The sequence below is a fragment of the Rhipicephalus microplus genome, chromosome 2, assembly GCF_043290135.1.
Source record: "Rhipicephalus microplus isolate Deutch F79 chromosome 2, USDA_Rmic, whole genome shotgun sequence".
In the NCBI taxonomy this organism is placed as follows: Eukaryota; Metazoa; Arthropoda; class Arachnida; order Ixodida; family Ixodidae; genus Rhipicephalus; species Rhipicephalus microplus.
Window position 1 is genome coordinate 141,590,638 of NC_134701.1, and position 13,471 is coordinate 141,604,108.

At 47.6% G+C, this 13,471-nt stretch overlaps 1 protein-coding gene across 3 annotated transcripts in view; it reads left to right on the forward strand.

Annotated features, from left to right (window-relative positions):
• Nucleotides 1–13,471, forward strand: part of exp (expansion) — a 315,831-nt gene that overhangs the window by 116,797 nt on the left and 185,563 nt on the right. For all 3 annotated transcript variants that reach the window (XM_037421926.2, XM_075886875.1, XM_037421925.2), the window contains exon 2: nt 7,728–7,893. In XM_037421926.2, the coding sequence (XP_037277823.2) occupies nt 7,728–7,893 (166 nt within the window). The remainder of the gene's footprint in view (nt 1–7,727; nt 7,894–13,471) is intronic.

The following is a 13,471-nucleotide window of genomic DNA, read 5'->3' on the forward strand; positions in this document are numbered from 1 at the left end:
GATGTGCATGCAAGGTTCTACTAAGTAGAACCTAGGAGGCTAAAAGCCAAGTAGGCTTCAGCAGCACCTCCTCTCTGTTTGTTTTCTTTCCCTTCCTCGCCTTCCCAAAGGGCGATGGCACCATTATTAGCTCACCGCGAGCCCTGTACCGACAGGACTGTAGACTCGATTTAGTTCAAACCAGGGCAGTCCTGAAAGCAAAGCCCGGTATACGCATCTCTTCTCTTCAAATCTTTTGAGAAAGCGTCTTGGTTGTTTATTTTTTGCCGCTCCTCTTGAGATTTTGGTTTTTACACTGCTTCTTCGAGAAAGGCGCAGTTCTTTTTATCATTATTGCTACGCTACCGCCTTATCACAATGGAGCAACTAAAGTGAACGTGATGCGGAGAAAGAAACTTGTTTTATATATATAGTTAGGGCCGACGCATGAGCTGCATGGCACCCTTCACGAAGTTCTTATGCAGGGTGCTGAATTCTACGTGTTGTTGTTGTTGTTGAACACTGATTATCAATTTCACTGCTGCAGACTGCGCATATCCTCGCAGTTTGTAATTCTGCGCGAAATGGTGGCCACCTATTTATTTATTTATTTATTTATATTTTTATTTATTTAGGTATTTATTTACATATTTATTTATTTATTGCTTCGGCAAGCAGGTTTGTTCAACATTGTCAATAAAGGCTAATAATTACGCCGCATTAATATTGAATCTTTGCTGCTACTTGCCCTGAAAGTACCTATATAAGGTGTGCCAGCGTCTTGCGTAGTAACCCGGCTATCTGCCGATTTCGCTACTATAGGCTGAGCCCCTGGCTTCTTCAGCAGCACAACCACACTACGTACTACGTTGCGAATGACGTCGAAGAACACCAGTCAAGACAAAGGAGACAATCTGTGTTATCTTCTGCGATCCTATTTTCGCGATCCTATTCTGCGATCCTAGACGTCACAAAATTATTAACCACAACAAACGCTCTGATTTTATCACAAGCCCCACTCGTGCACTCCCAGGTGCGTCGGAGTTCGTTTGAATTTGATTCGACGAACATACCCGACGGAGTTCCATCAAAACACGCAGAAAATCGGCAAAGAGATGCATTATATCAGGGAACATGCGTGCAAAGCACAGATAAGAGCGGTATAAGCGTAGAACAAGCTCATGTGCCTCATAAGTTCATCACGTAAACAGCAAAGACTGAGCCAATTGCTCCAAATCTACCAATCGTATTCGCATCTACGGCCCGCCTCTCCTTATTCGGCCTTTGTAGCATTTTGGCTCGCACGTGCTCACGTCTCTATATTACGTGACCAGAGGCAGTAACTCGTTGGTACAAGCATTTTCCCCTCGCTGTCAGCCGTGCCTTCTGCGCTTTGCAAGAGTGCCATAAAAAAGGCCTTTAAAAGCACGTGTTGGCGCGTACCACACCATGCGTATCGGGCGCAACACGCTTTTGCCGTGCCGTTCCGCTACGTGGCGCTGCACTCTCGATACATTGACTGGCTCCTCTAGTGAGACTTCTTTTTTTTTTTTTCGTAGTCATAAGCTCGTGTTATTTGTAGGAGAGCAACGTTTATAGTAAATAAGAGAAAAAGAGACACGCTGCATTCAGTTGCGCCGAAACGGCGCGAGTAGAGAAGGAAAAAAACGGCGTCCATTTTCGCTTTTCGCCGACGTGTTTATACAAACAGGGCGGCACGCATTTGCGGCAACCCGGGCTCACTGGGCTGTGCAGAGCGCTGAGGCGAGGCGCCACTAAGTCCCCCCCAACCCCTCCTGGTAGGCGGCAAGGTGCGATATGAATTTTGAAGTTGAAAGTGGCCGCGTTTTACTGGGGTTGCGAACGCACATTTAGTCCTCTTTTATGCAGAACACTCTGCCCTCAAATTGAAATTTCTTGGCAGGGCACTCTAAACGGCCTTGTGACTTACTTCCACGTACCAAGCTATTCGCTACAAGTTTGAGAGTTTCGTACAATTGTACATAAGTAATGAACCTCGTGAACTGTGCACTCGTGAAATTCATGAAGCGAGAAAGTGGGTTCCCTGACTGAGTTTGATGCAGTTGTACCAAGCTCACGTACGTGAGTACGATAAGTGACAAATGAACGAATCTCGTGAAAGTGATTAACTGAAAAAGTGAGCCCCTATTGGCGTGACCCACCACAGGAACAAAATAAAGCTATTTTCCTTTCTTACTTCGCTATTTCAGTTTGGTACAAATGTACCAAACTCACTTGGAAAGCCGGGGGAGGGGGGGGGGGGGCTCACTTTTTTGAAAGCATGCACATTGTTAGCGCTCAAATATCAAAGCGTCTTAACGCCTGTGGTTTGGTTTTGTTAAATCCTTGCAATGATGCCGTGATTATTTTTCTGCATTATTAGAGAGTTTTAGTACTGCGGAATGGTGCTACGTACGCATCACGCAAGCGCCTTGCGTTACGTGGCGTCGTTTGCCACTAATCGGCTTTTAGTACGTCGTAATACCCGCGTACGTAACGAGCGTGAAGCGTGTTGCGTCATCTGGTAGATCAAAATAGAAGCACGTGTTGTTGACAGCCAATGTGAGCCAATCCAAGTGTTATAGCCAGATTATGGCCATATTTTAAGCCACAGAGCCGGTCGTTGCTTGCCTTCGATGCCGCCATTTTGCAAAACGAGGTCTCGCGCTGTTGCGAACTTGTTCGAGAGCGGCGCGATCAGCTCATACGTACGCACGCACGCATCTCATGCGTGCGTACGTAGCGGCTGCGTACGTAACGCGATACGTGCGCGTGGCGGTCTGCGCATGCGCACTACGCAGAACGTGGCGTCCTTACGTACGCAACGCCGCCACGTACGCAGCGTACGCAGTACTAAAACTCTCTATTTAAATATAGTAATGCAACAGAGATCCACTCCCGTGCTTTGAGGCAGATGACAAGCCTGCAAAGAAGGCTTACTTTGGGATTCTTTTTTTTTTCTTCGCTCTCACTATTTCTCACACTATCTCAAAAACACACGAGCACAATGCGTCCGAGTGAAAGACCAACGCAACCCAACCGCACCGGCACGAAGACGCTCCACACAGACTAAAGACTGACCCCCGAATGCAGAGATGTTACTTGGCTCGCGACTTCAACTTAACTTGAGCAAGTCAGCGCGAAGCAAGCAGCGGACTTCAAAACGCCCAAGTCAACCTTCGCGTTTCATAGATGCTCAGGCTGTCTTGCTTGGTCAAGTCAAGAACGAGCTTCAAAGCAGAAACACGCTGCTCGCCTGCTAACGAGGGTAATAATGAAGTTGTTCGCGTAAGGCATGCATTACATCAAAAAAAGACCATACGTTTTAAAATAACTATAAAAACGAAGGGCCACAAGCATATTCTTGCCATTTTACGGCTAACGAGCGGCACGTAGTGCCTGCCGCCACAGCGATGCGCAGTGTTGCTTCTGTAAAGCGTTCGTTGCTCGCTGGTTTTAGTGGCCACCCAAATGCGGGGCGTTTCTCCACGGTTGCTTGTTTGGAGGCGAAACAAGCATCGCGTTGGGTTCTTCCGTCGTTTTTTTTTTTCAATTGAACGCCATGGCATGTATTTGTGCTGACCTGGCTCACGAGGTGACGCGATTTTCACGGTATTTGCCTTTCTGTTCGCCTGTGTGCATGCCTGTAATGGGCTAGGTCGCAATTATTATGGAAAAAAAAAGTTCTGGGAACAAATGTGATTCGTATCCTTTTGTTGAGCTTGGTAAACAGGAGAAAAAGCGGGGGTCAAGACATTGCCCTCAGCAGAATTCTGTCTCGTGGGGTGCAGCAATGTATCGCTGCATGATGGTGACACGGATAAAAAAAAAAAAAACCCGTGATAGGGGCACCTCTTTCTTATGTGTGTGTAATTTTACGTAGCGTTGTGCTACAAGCGATGCCTTTCTGAGCGAGAAACAGCCCCCTAGACGGGACGAAAGGATAGACGAGGCACATGGACACAGCACCGAGTCGATTTTTTTTTTACCGAACGAGACGGAAAATGTCGTCGTGTTATAGAAAAACAGAAATAGCCTTTGCGGTTACGGAACACTTCGGCGTTGTCGACACCGGGGCTATTAATACGCACGTGTGCGTAGTCGACACAACCTGTAACGCAAGGGAACTCAGCCACTTCATAACAGTCCGCCGGCTGCGGAAAGCGCACCAGCATCGCGTACAGGTGCTTTGCTATGAGTAGCGTAACTTTTCCGACTGCACGGCACACTGTCGACTACGGAATGCGGACGAAATTTCTGGTGACTGGTTGGAATGTGCCAGCGCTGTGAAACCTGAGAGCCATCAGTGGCTGTAACACTGGATGCACGGGCTGTCTTCGGTTGTCCCCACTTTCACGGAGCGGCAACATAACGAGCAGCTGCCCCACGGCGTTCTTCATGAATCTGTACCTAGCGTGGAATTGTTGCTCGTCGTACAACTCCACCGGATTTCCTTGGTCACGTAAAGCGGTTCCAAGAATCTTCGGCAGGCAGTGTGCCTCAAAAAATGCTACGCTTATGGCGAGGCAAGCAAACTCAAAAGCGGCCACCTTTCACGCGACGTCCATTCGAGAGGTGGCCATGTTGGAATGACGCGTGAAGTCGCTTTCAAGCTAGCCCCGCAGCTGACTTGAAACTTGTCCTGACTTCGACCGAGCCAAGTCTCCTTCAAGTCATCCGCAAGTTCGAGAACGATTTATGGCGACCGGCAAGACTGTCTTGAGTCAAGAACGAGTCAAGTACGAGTCAAGTAACATCTTTGCATTCGGGGGTGAGATAGTTATAACGGGCACACGGGGAGAGAACCCAACCGAGAAACAAAAAGCACGAGTATAAAAGCATGCTGCCGTAAAAAACAAGAGCAAAGTAGGAAGGAGCCCCTAAGCGAGCATTCGTGACTCTGCCATAGCAGCTCCCAGAATATGTGTTCTATGCTGACCCCTTCCGGCTTTTGCGGCGAGAGCAGCACGTTTCACGAAGAACTGAGCTCGATGCTCCCCTTCGACGCCCGTCTTCACCACTCTTTCTTTGGGCCTTTCTTAAGTACGTCCCCGAAACGTATTCCGCCTGACGCAAGTGGATATCTTTCTCGCCTATGCGTATACTATGCGGCTTGAAGTGTATATAGATGTACTCTGTGCTTCGGGAGCGATGAGGCGTTGTATAGCAAGTCCACTGTTCGGGGCTGCTGTCACGTATGGATTTTGCGGCTCGCCATTTCTGACATGACCAATAACGGCTTTTCTTACTTCCACAGGAAGACAAGACGTGTTTTTTTTAGCCAAGAAAAAAACGGTGTGGGCGAAGAAAGCTAAGCGATAGGCTACTACTTCTCTCCGGCGAACACCGTCACGTCATACATCTTTCTTGCTGTCACCTTGGCGCCAAAATGAGAGACGCCGTAGATCAAAGGTTACCCGTTGAAACTTTGCTTCGGTGGAATACACTTCGGTGACACAAAATAGGCTTCAGATGCAGGAGACCGGGCTGACGCCGGCACAATATAATGGTCGAGGTCGAATGATGGCTTCTTGGTATATATCTGCTGTATTACATGACTGTGGTGCACTTGCTGGTCCGCTCTGTTGGTTCATGCTGCGAGTCACTCGAGTTCACTCTGACGTTGCATGCACTGTATCCAGGATTAGTCAACCTCAGAAGATGTACTAAAATCTGTCCGAGCGTAGCTACGGTGTACTATTCGTATCAACTGTGAATGATGTAGACTTTTTCCATCATGCTCATTGATGTGATATATACGGAGATGATAGTGCATAAATAAGGCGCCGGCTACTCCTTAGCCCTTGAGTGAATATTGTACACTATTCCTAATGTTCTTTTTTTTATTTTCTCTTTAAGATATATGCTCATGATTTTCCCCCTCTCTCTGTCTCTTTTACCTCTGTTCTCTTTCCCACGAGCAGGTTAGTGAATTTTACAGTCTTGCCATGCCTTAATTTTCGCACCGCCACCTCTCACTGTTCGAGCTGACGGGGTCGCGTTGCAAGTTCCGGATACCGTGGAGCCTGTCCTTGCGAGCATCCGTTAACATCAGTGTACTGCATCTGAGACGGTCGAAGTCGACCTATTCTATATGTGACGGTTTGCAGTTTCATGACCTCCTGGGCTTTTGCGGTATACGCCCTGCTGTGCGTGCCGTAGCGTATTACTTAACATCTCTTTCCTTCTTCCTTTCTCCATTCTTTTCTTCCCCTTTCCTCCTTTTGTCGTGTAGGGTAGCAAACCAAATGATACCTGGTTATCCTCTCTGCTTTTCGTTTTTCTTTCTTTCTGACTGTTTGGAATGGCATGCAGTGTGTTGCTGTCTCTCAGGATCGGGTTAAAGAAGTACTCACCTTTGGCTGTAGGCTCTTTGGAGCCAGTCACCCTTACTCATCCGCCCCGTCTCGAGAGAGAGTTCTGTAGGAAAGACCTGGCGGGTCATATAAGAAACGAATCTTCGTGCTTATTTTTTCTTCACATCTAATGTCCCTCGTCTCGCTCAGAAGACAAAAGGGTCCCAGCGTACGTGCGTTGCAAATTTAGGGGACCGTTTTAGGACGCGTCGCGGAACGAACCAGGTGTCGGCTAGGCCTAACGGTCCGTATAGTTAGTAAATGGAGCACACGCCCTGAAGCTTACAGCTTACCGCAGCCTCGTCTGACTCCGGAAGCGAGCCCGTGCAAAGAAACAAAGGGGGGTGCGCTAACGGATTTGCCTTTGTGGGTCGAACTCCCGGGACCGATTGTTTTGGCGTCGTCGCGTCGCCATTGTAATTGCTCGAAAAGTCTTTCTTTTTTGTTTTCTTTTCTTTTTTTTCTTTTTTTTTGCCTCAGGGTTCCCCGAGGTGTACCGGAGACAAACTGGGCGAAAAAATGAGGAAATAAAAAGCCAGTTTGGTCGCCTTTACGGAATCAGTGCGCTTATATAGGAGTTCTCTAACGATGTCCTGCTGGCCGATGGTTGATTTCTTCGCTCTTTGATCCTTTAATAGATCAACAACAAAGAAACTCGTTCTGCTTTGGTTTAATTTGTCTGTTCTCTCGCGCGGCAACTGTGCCGATTAAAACGGCAGTTTCTATGCAGCTGATTCCCGTACGTTGCGCTGCTTGCTATCTCTTACGTTTTGACATAGATCGAGGCTGCGAGCTTTCTGCCCTCGTAACTCTATAATGTTAGAAATGGAGAACTTTTGGAGAATAGGAGGCACTATGGTGTTCGTTCGATAGCAGTCGCACCTTGGTAATTACGAAGGAAAAGGCATGCAAAAACCATGTGTGTAGCAAAAATCGAGGCATTAGTTCTTGGTATAGGCTTGGTTGTTGGCGCTGCAAGCTTTGTGAAGGTATTCTTCTGTTTAGATATACAATAATAACGTGGCGTGATATTTATTATAGTAAATGAATACGTAAATAAATTTTGTTTGTCTGTATTAACATGTAGAGAAACGTTGCGCCAGCAACCTTGTCAGTTCAATGATGATAACCGATTGGTGGCGTATTAATACACACTTCAACAAAATTCTTTCACACTTAACAAAAGTTGTTTTCATTCGTTCCTTCCGGGTCAATTCCTGAATGTCAATGCTCCTGCCGTGCTGCGTCAAATCTGTGCCATGCGGTATTTTATAACGTATGCTGATAGGTATGTAGTGAGCGTAGGGGTCCATACACGCGGTCGACCTCTCACCCTGTATCTTTCTTCCCCCTTTTCCACCAAAACAACAGGAGTGAGCCCTCGGCGGCGGAGTCAACGGGTGAGGAGGCCAGCATCTCGGAGGCGACCATGATCAGCCGGCGGAAGATCCTCTCCCGGTCCCGGGACGAGCTGAACGTGGACTTTACCGTCGAGGACGAAGAGGACGTCTGGTACCAGAAGGAGAAGCTCTTTAAGGTGCGTAACCATCCATCATCTTCATCCCGTCCGATACGTGTTTTTTTGTCTCTCGCTCTCTTTCTCTCCCGTTCGCGTAACCATAGCCTCCTCTAGGCGCTGGCGTAACTCAACAAGAAACGACCGTACACCGCTGGCGCGTACAAGTTTTGGCAAAGCATGGCGTCTGTTCCACTATGTGCCCACTAAGGCATCCTGCTACGTTTACCGTTGACCACGTCTGCACATATTTGGCTCTCTTTTTTTGTTTCTTTTCCGCGAATGTGTGGCATGCAAACACGTCATGCTCTAGCCGAGAAAAAAAAAGAAAGACACGACCACACCCCTTCTACTTTGCCAGGACCCTTAAAGATTATTATTGCTTAGTTTGAGAAATAGGGTATGGTGAGGCAAAACGCGACAAAAGTTGGAAAACAGTGAATATATATTTTTATCCCACTCGTTACCATAAACGTCACTGCAGGAAGTTTCCTTTAGATATAAAGTGTGTGCTACATAAGTATGACCATGTTTCCACAGTTCGAAAGTTTATTATAAAAATAAATAAATAACGACACCAGGTGTCTCGTTTTGCCCCGATCTGTGAGCAAAAACGAGACAGGACTAAAAAATGTCATCTGTTCAGTTGTTCTATAGTATATAACCCTCACATAGACCACATAAGCCCAGTTCTTGCACTCCATGCAATGAATCCAGACTCACTCCGGCGCCCTCTTGCTCGTAAACTTCTCGCAGATCAAACAGCATCATTTTTCTTTGAACTGATGTTTTTTCATCATCAGATGTTCACCAGATGTTTTAATGATTCAAATCTAGATATGTTCTCACGCCCCTTCTTCACCTTTCTTTGTCAATTTTGTGCAGAACTGCACGAGCATTTCGTGACTTTCAACTTCTTTAGTCGGGCTTTGTGACGCGGTGAATTCCGGATTTTCTATCGCTTGTTACTTTTAAAATTTTTTTATGAAAAAATTATCACAAAACTCGATTCAAAGACGTATTCATTAACGTCTCAGGTTGGAGACTCTTTCAGTTGTTCATGCCCCTCTTGAGAGCATCTATGAAGATATGGAACTATATACTCGATGTAGCGCGAATAGAATGAGCCCTGCCCTCAACAGCAATAAGTGCTTTTTCATGTCGTTTTTCTGCAAGGAAGCTCTAGGTGATACTCTCTTGTAGGTCCGAAAAACCTCCTGAACAAAGAATTGAAATATAATAAGTGCAGGTGATTGGTTAACTTAATAAGCACTCTCTAAGGTAGCTTGATGCCATTATCTCGCGTTTTGCCCCTCTGGCATGCCATAGTTCAAATATTTTAGTTTTGGCCCAGGGTACCAAATGAACTAAACATTTGGCAGTAAGTAGCTAGACGTATCAAGTAACAAAATAAATACTTATCTCGTTGTACTGACGCCTGAATAGCTTCATGCATGGATCCTAAATTTTGGTTGAACAATATTTAACCCCTTTTTGATGGGTCACTATCACGTGCGGACACTAGCCGCGTAATCTTTCACGCGTGAACGCTTCGAGTCCCCATCAACTTTTAAACATAAAAAGGTAGACAAGTGGGGGCAGTGCATATGGCTTAAAAAGAGAAACAAAAAAGTAGTTTGTGTATTAGCTAGCCAGCAAAGCCAAAATGTTGCACTTTGTTTCGTGTCTCATTTTGCGCCACGTATATATAGCCTACATCTGCCAGGCAATATAAGTGCAGTATGGTTCCTTTCCTTTTTTCTTCCTTTCTTTGTCGTGATATGCAAGATTAACAGGGTGAAAAGTTAGCATTTCTTCTTATATAGAACCTTTCGAATCACTTCGGTAAGCAACACCACTTGACTTCCGCTCTGGAACGTCATCAGCCAAGGTGTAATGGCACCCTCTGTCATACAAGCGACCTCGCCAGGCTGGCAAGCTCATTTCTCAAATGGACTTTGTAATTGCTCAATGTCCTCGGCATTGCTAAGATCTTGTCTGTCACTACCATTTAGAAATGCCCGCAGCATGAAATGGATAGACTCGACCTATACATACAGCACCGCTTCGTGGGTGCGTACAGTGTTGCCAGTCGTTGAGAGCCGGCTCAGTGGTTCGCTCCTCGCTCCTATTGCCAGTGTCCTCGAAATCACTTTAATGTCCCCCCTTAATTGTCTCCCGCATTGAGAACTTCGTGCCCGCCGAGCAGGGCCGTCGTATAACGCGCTGCGCACGCGCAGTATGGCTGCACACGATGCGGCCCCGCTATGTCTCGTACACTCTCGCAGCGGTCGATGGCAACCACGAAAAGCCGTTCGAGCGTGGACGATTTGCTCCTATCACGCCGTCGCCCGATCACGATTGTTACAATCATCAGCTTGTGCGAAGAAAACAAACACATACAAAATAAACGAAGGCAACAACGAACCGCAAGAACAATCTTGAAAGAAGCCGTGGCGTAAAGAGGTGCAAAAGGGGGCTAAGGCACTCCGAAGTGAGCGGTGACCTAGTGCGAGTACATGCTGAAGCCCACCGTGGGTTCATGATGCAAATTCGCGCCCTGCGTTCACGACTCAGCGCGAGGCCTTCACGATCGCTCGCTCGGCGCCCCTTCGTATCGTGATCACGTCGCATACAAGAAAGGCCACCTTTTTCTGATGGGCCCAAGGTCTCTCGCCTCCCGTATTCGTTCTGCGTAGCGTACTTTGTCACGCTCTTGTTGTTAAGCTATAGGAGGGGTCAGTCTGGGTCTGTACGGTTGCCTCATTGCGTTATCTCGAAGTCGGCGCGCCTCTTATCTACATCTACGGCCACCGAAAACGTATCGAGCGGTACTCCTGTACGTGCTTCTGGTGCTTCGCAAAGGATACCGTTATGCAGGCTGACCGCTGCATCCTTGTGACATGCGTGGAACATCTACTAGGCCTGCCATGGCTCAGTGAGAAGATGCCTGAATCAGGCTTTGAGAGCGACATGTGGGATGTTTTCGAGTTCCGACATGCCTAGTAGGAGACCGGATTAGCGAATCTTATCAGCAACTTTGAATCGCTTTGTTCTAAGAGTGTATGCCTGGTTGCAAGCGGTGGACCCAGGTGGCGCTGAATTGCTCGCGTCGATTGTGGACCTAATCAAGTTCTTTCACTCACTCACCGTCCATTAATTGCTCTCTAGTCCGTCTTTTCTAAACCGTTAATCGCCAAACACTGATAGGTGTTACATTCACTGCCTTGTGTGACTACTGTTTTTTTTTTTCACTTATAAGATATAGTTGCATGAGCGAGTTTAGTTCAACAGAATTTCTCATTATTCTTTCTTGTGCGGTGGTACGGAATGTCGCAACTCACACACACATGAAAAGGTCCTAGTCAAGTTACCGAATTCCTTTACGAAAATAGCCTCGACAGTAATAAATAGAGGAACTTTCTTATTTTTCAGTTTAACTTACGTGAAACACGGCGGTCATGTCAAGACGGAAGAGAGAAAGGCTGTGGTTTACCATTCGAACACGCCCGGACGCTGCATGAGCCGACTCGTGCTTACGATCAAGTGCCCCACATATTGGCTACATGTTGACGGCCGCGCGATGGCAGCCCCACGTGTACCAGCTTTTACGACGAATACATTCGCAATCGTAGTCACCACTTCATATGCATTTAGACTTTGACGAAACACTTGTGCAAGACAGCGTTGTACCAGAATCGTATTCCCTCAGCGCTCTGTAATTGCGAGCAAGTATCATCTGTCAGAAGTGTCGCGGCTGTCGGCACGGCACTCTGCGAGTACGTCAGCGACGACGCTGAGGTAGAGGGCGCTAGCGAACGACCAAGGCACGAACTGCGTGCACGAGTACGTCGTTTCGTAATCTTGGGTGCTACGCTGTGAAAGGAAGTACGTTTCGCGCGAGACGTGTGTCACCGACGACGACGTCCTGGCGGGAAACAGAAACAAAGAAAAAAGTTGACACCGTGCAGGTGCGAACTTCCGCCACTGCGTACAACAATCCACAGAGGCAAAAAAAAAAAAGCGCACGCGTATAAACAAGTGCACCGTACACCCGTGCCGTTACGTGCAGTATGTACGTTTGTAAACGCACGTTCTCGCACGCGAGCCTGCCTCGTGATTCGGGGGAGTCGCAATTAAACCCCGCTTCGTGACGTCGCTTAAGCCGCAGGCACGCGAGCCCGGCGCAAGCCGAGGAAGAACAGCAGGGCCAGCTAGGCGAGCGAGTTGTCTTGCCACAACCGAAGGGGCCAAGTGGGTCACAGTCGAAGCCCCGTTGGTCCAAGGCGATCGGTTGAGGGGCTGCGGGGTGAGGTCTCGGTGGGATCGCGGCTGATGGAGATTCGTGATCTTCAAGACAGAGAGAGGTAGAAGGATGTTGGATTACGGTTGATGAGTCTGCTGCTCTCTGTCCCTGTTGCGAGGAACTGGTCGCGTGTGCGTGTAAGAAGCGATCGGAGAACGTTCATTTTCGATGGGAGGCTGAGTTCACGTGCAGTTATTTCACCTTTCGGCTCACTCTGGCCGCCAACTGATCGAGGCGGCGGGGCACTCGTTGACCTCTTTGCGTGTCGTGAGCAATAGGCGAACAAACGAACGAGGACGCGCGTAATAGCGGCATAAGGAAGAATAAGTGGCTCTATACGCACGCGTAGACGGAATGTTAAACGTCGAGTTCAGGGCCGGACTCGGTGTCCTTTGAGGGATCGCCGTCAGCGGCCGTGGCAGTGCCCGACCATACGCAAGGACAGTGTACATGCAAATGGTAATCCGCGCACATATGCTGAATGTTGACGTGCTTACAAATGTGTAATAAAGACAAAATATACGACATTTGGTCGACACGTTCTGACAGCGGCAACCATTTGATTAGCATATAGAGGGCGCAAAGAAAGAAAAAAAAAGTTACCGTGTCGGGCAAGATAAGTGCGGAATCGCCCTTAGGACGGGAAAAAATGCACCATAAGAAGCTGAACAGCACGAACAAAAATAGATACCAGCAAACGAAATGAACAAAAGCCCGAAGAAAATAATGTAAACCCGTAAATAAGCACGCCTTCGCGTCTATCTTGTGTATAGGTTTTATTGTTTTTTGTTTGTTTGTTTGGGGCTGGTGGTCGTTGAAGCAAGAGGGCCTCGGTAGTTCAGTGTTGTTTACGTCAAGTAACGTGTTTGTTAAAGGCTGTGTTTGCGGACTAAACAGAACAGCGTCCCCCCGCCGTGGTGGTCTATACTCGGCTGCTGACCCGCAGGTCGCGGGATCGAATCTCGGCTACGGCGGCTGCATTTCCGATGGAGGCGGAAATGTTGTAGGCCTGTGTGCTCAGATTTGGGTGCACGTTAAAGAAGCCCAGGTGGTCGAAATTTCCAGAGCCCTCCTCTACAGCGTCTCTCATAATCATATGGTGGTTTTGGGACGTTAAACCCCCGATATCTAAACAGAACAGCATCTCTCAAATGCCGAATCTTCAGTCAAATCCTTCCAGCACCGATGTTACGTGAGGCAATATCTCTTTCGTTCGTCCGCTCGTTGCTCATGCTCGTGGTTTCATCTTTTGCGTATCTATTTTTCTTTAAGATATTATATGTGATATCGGAC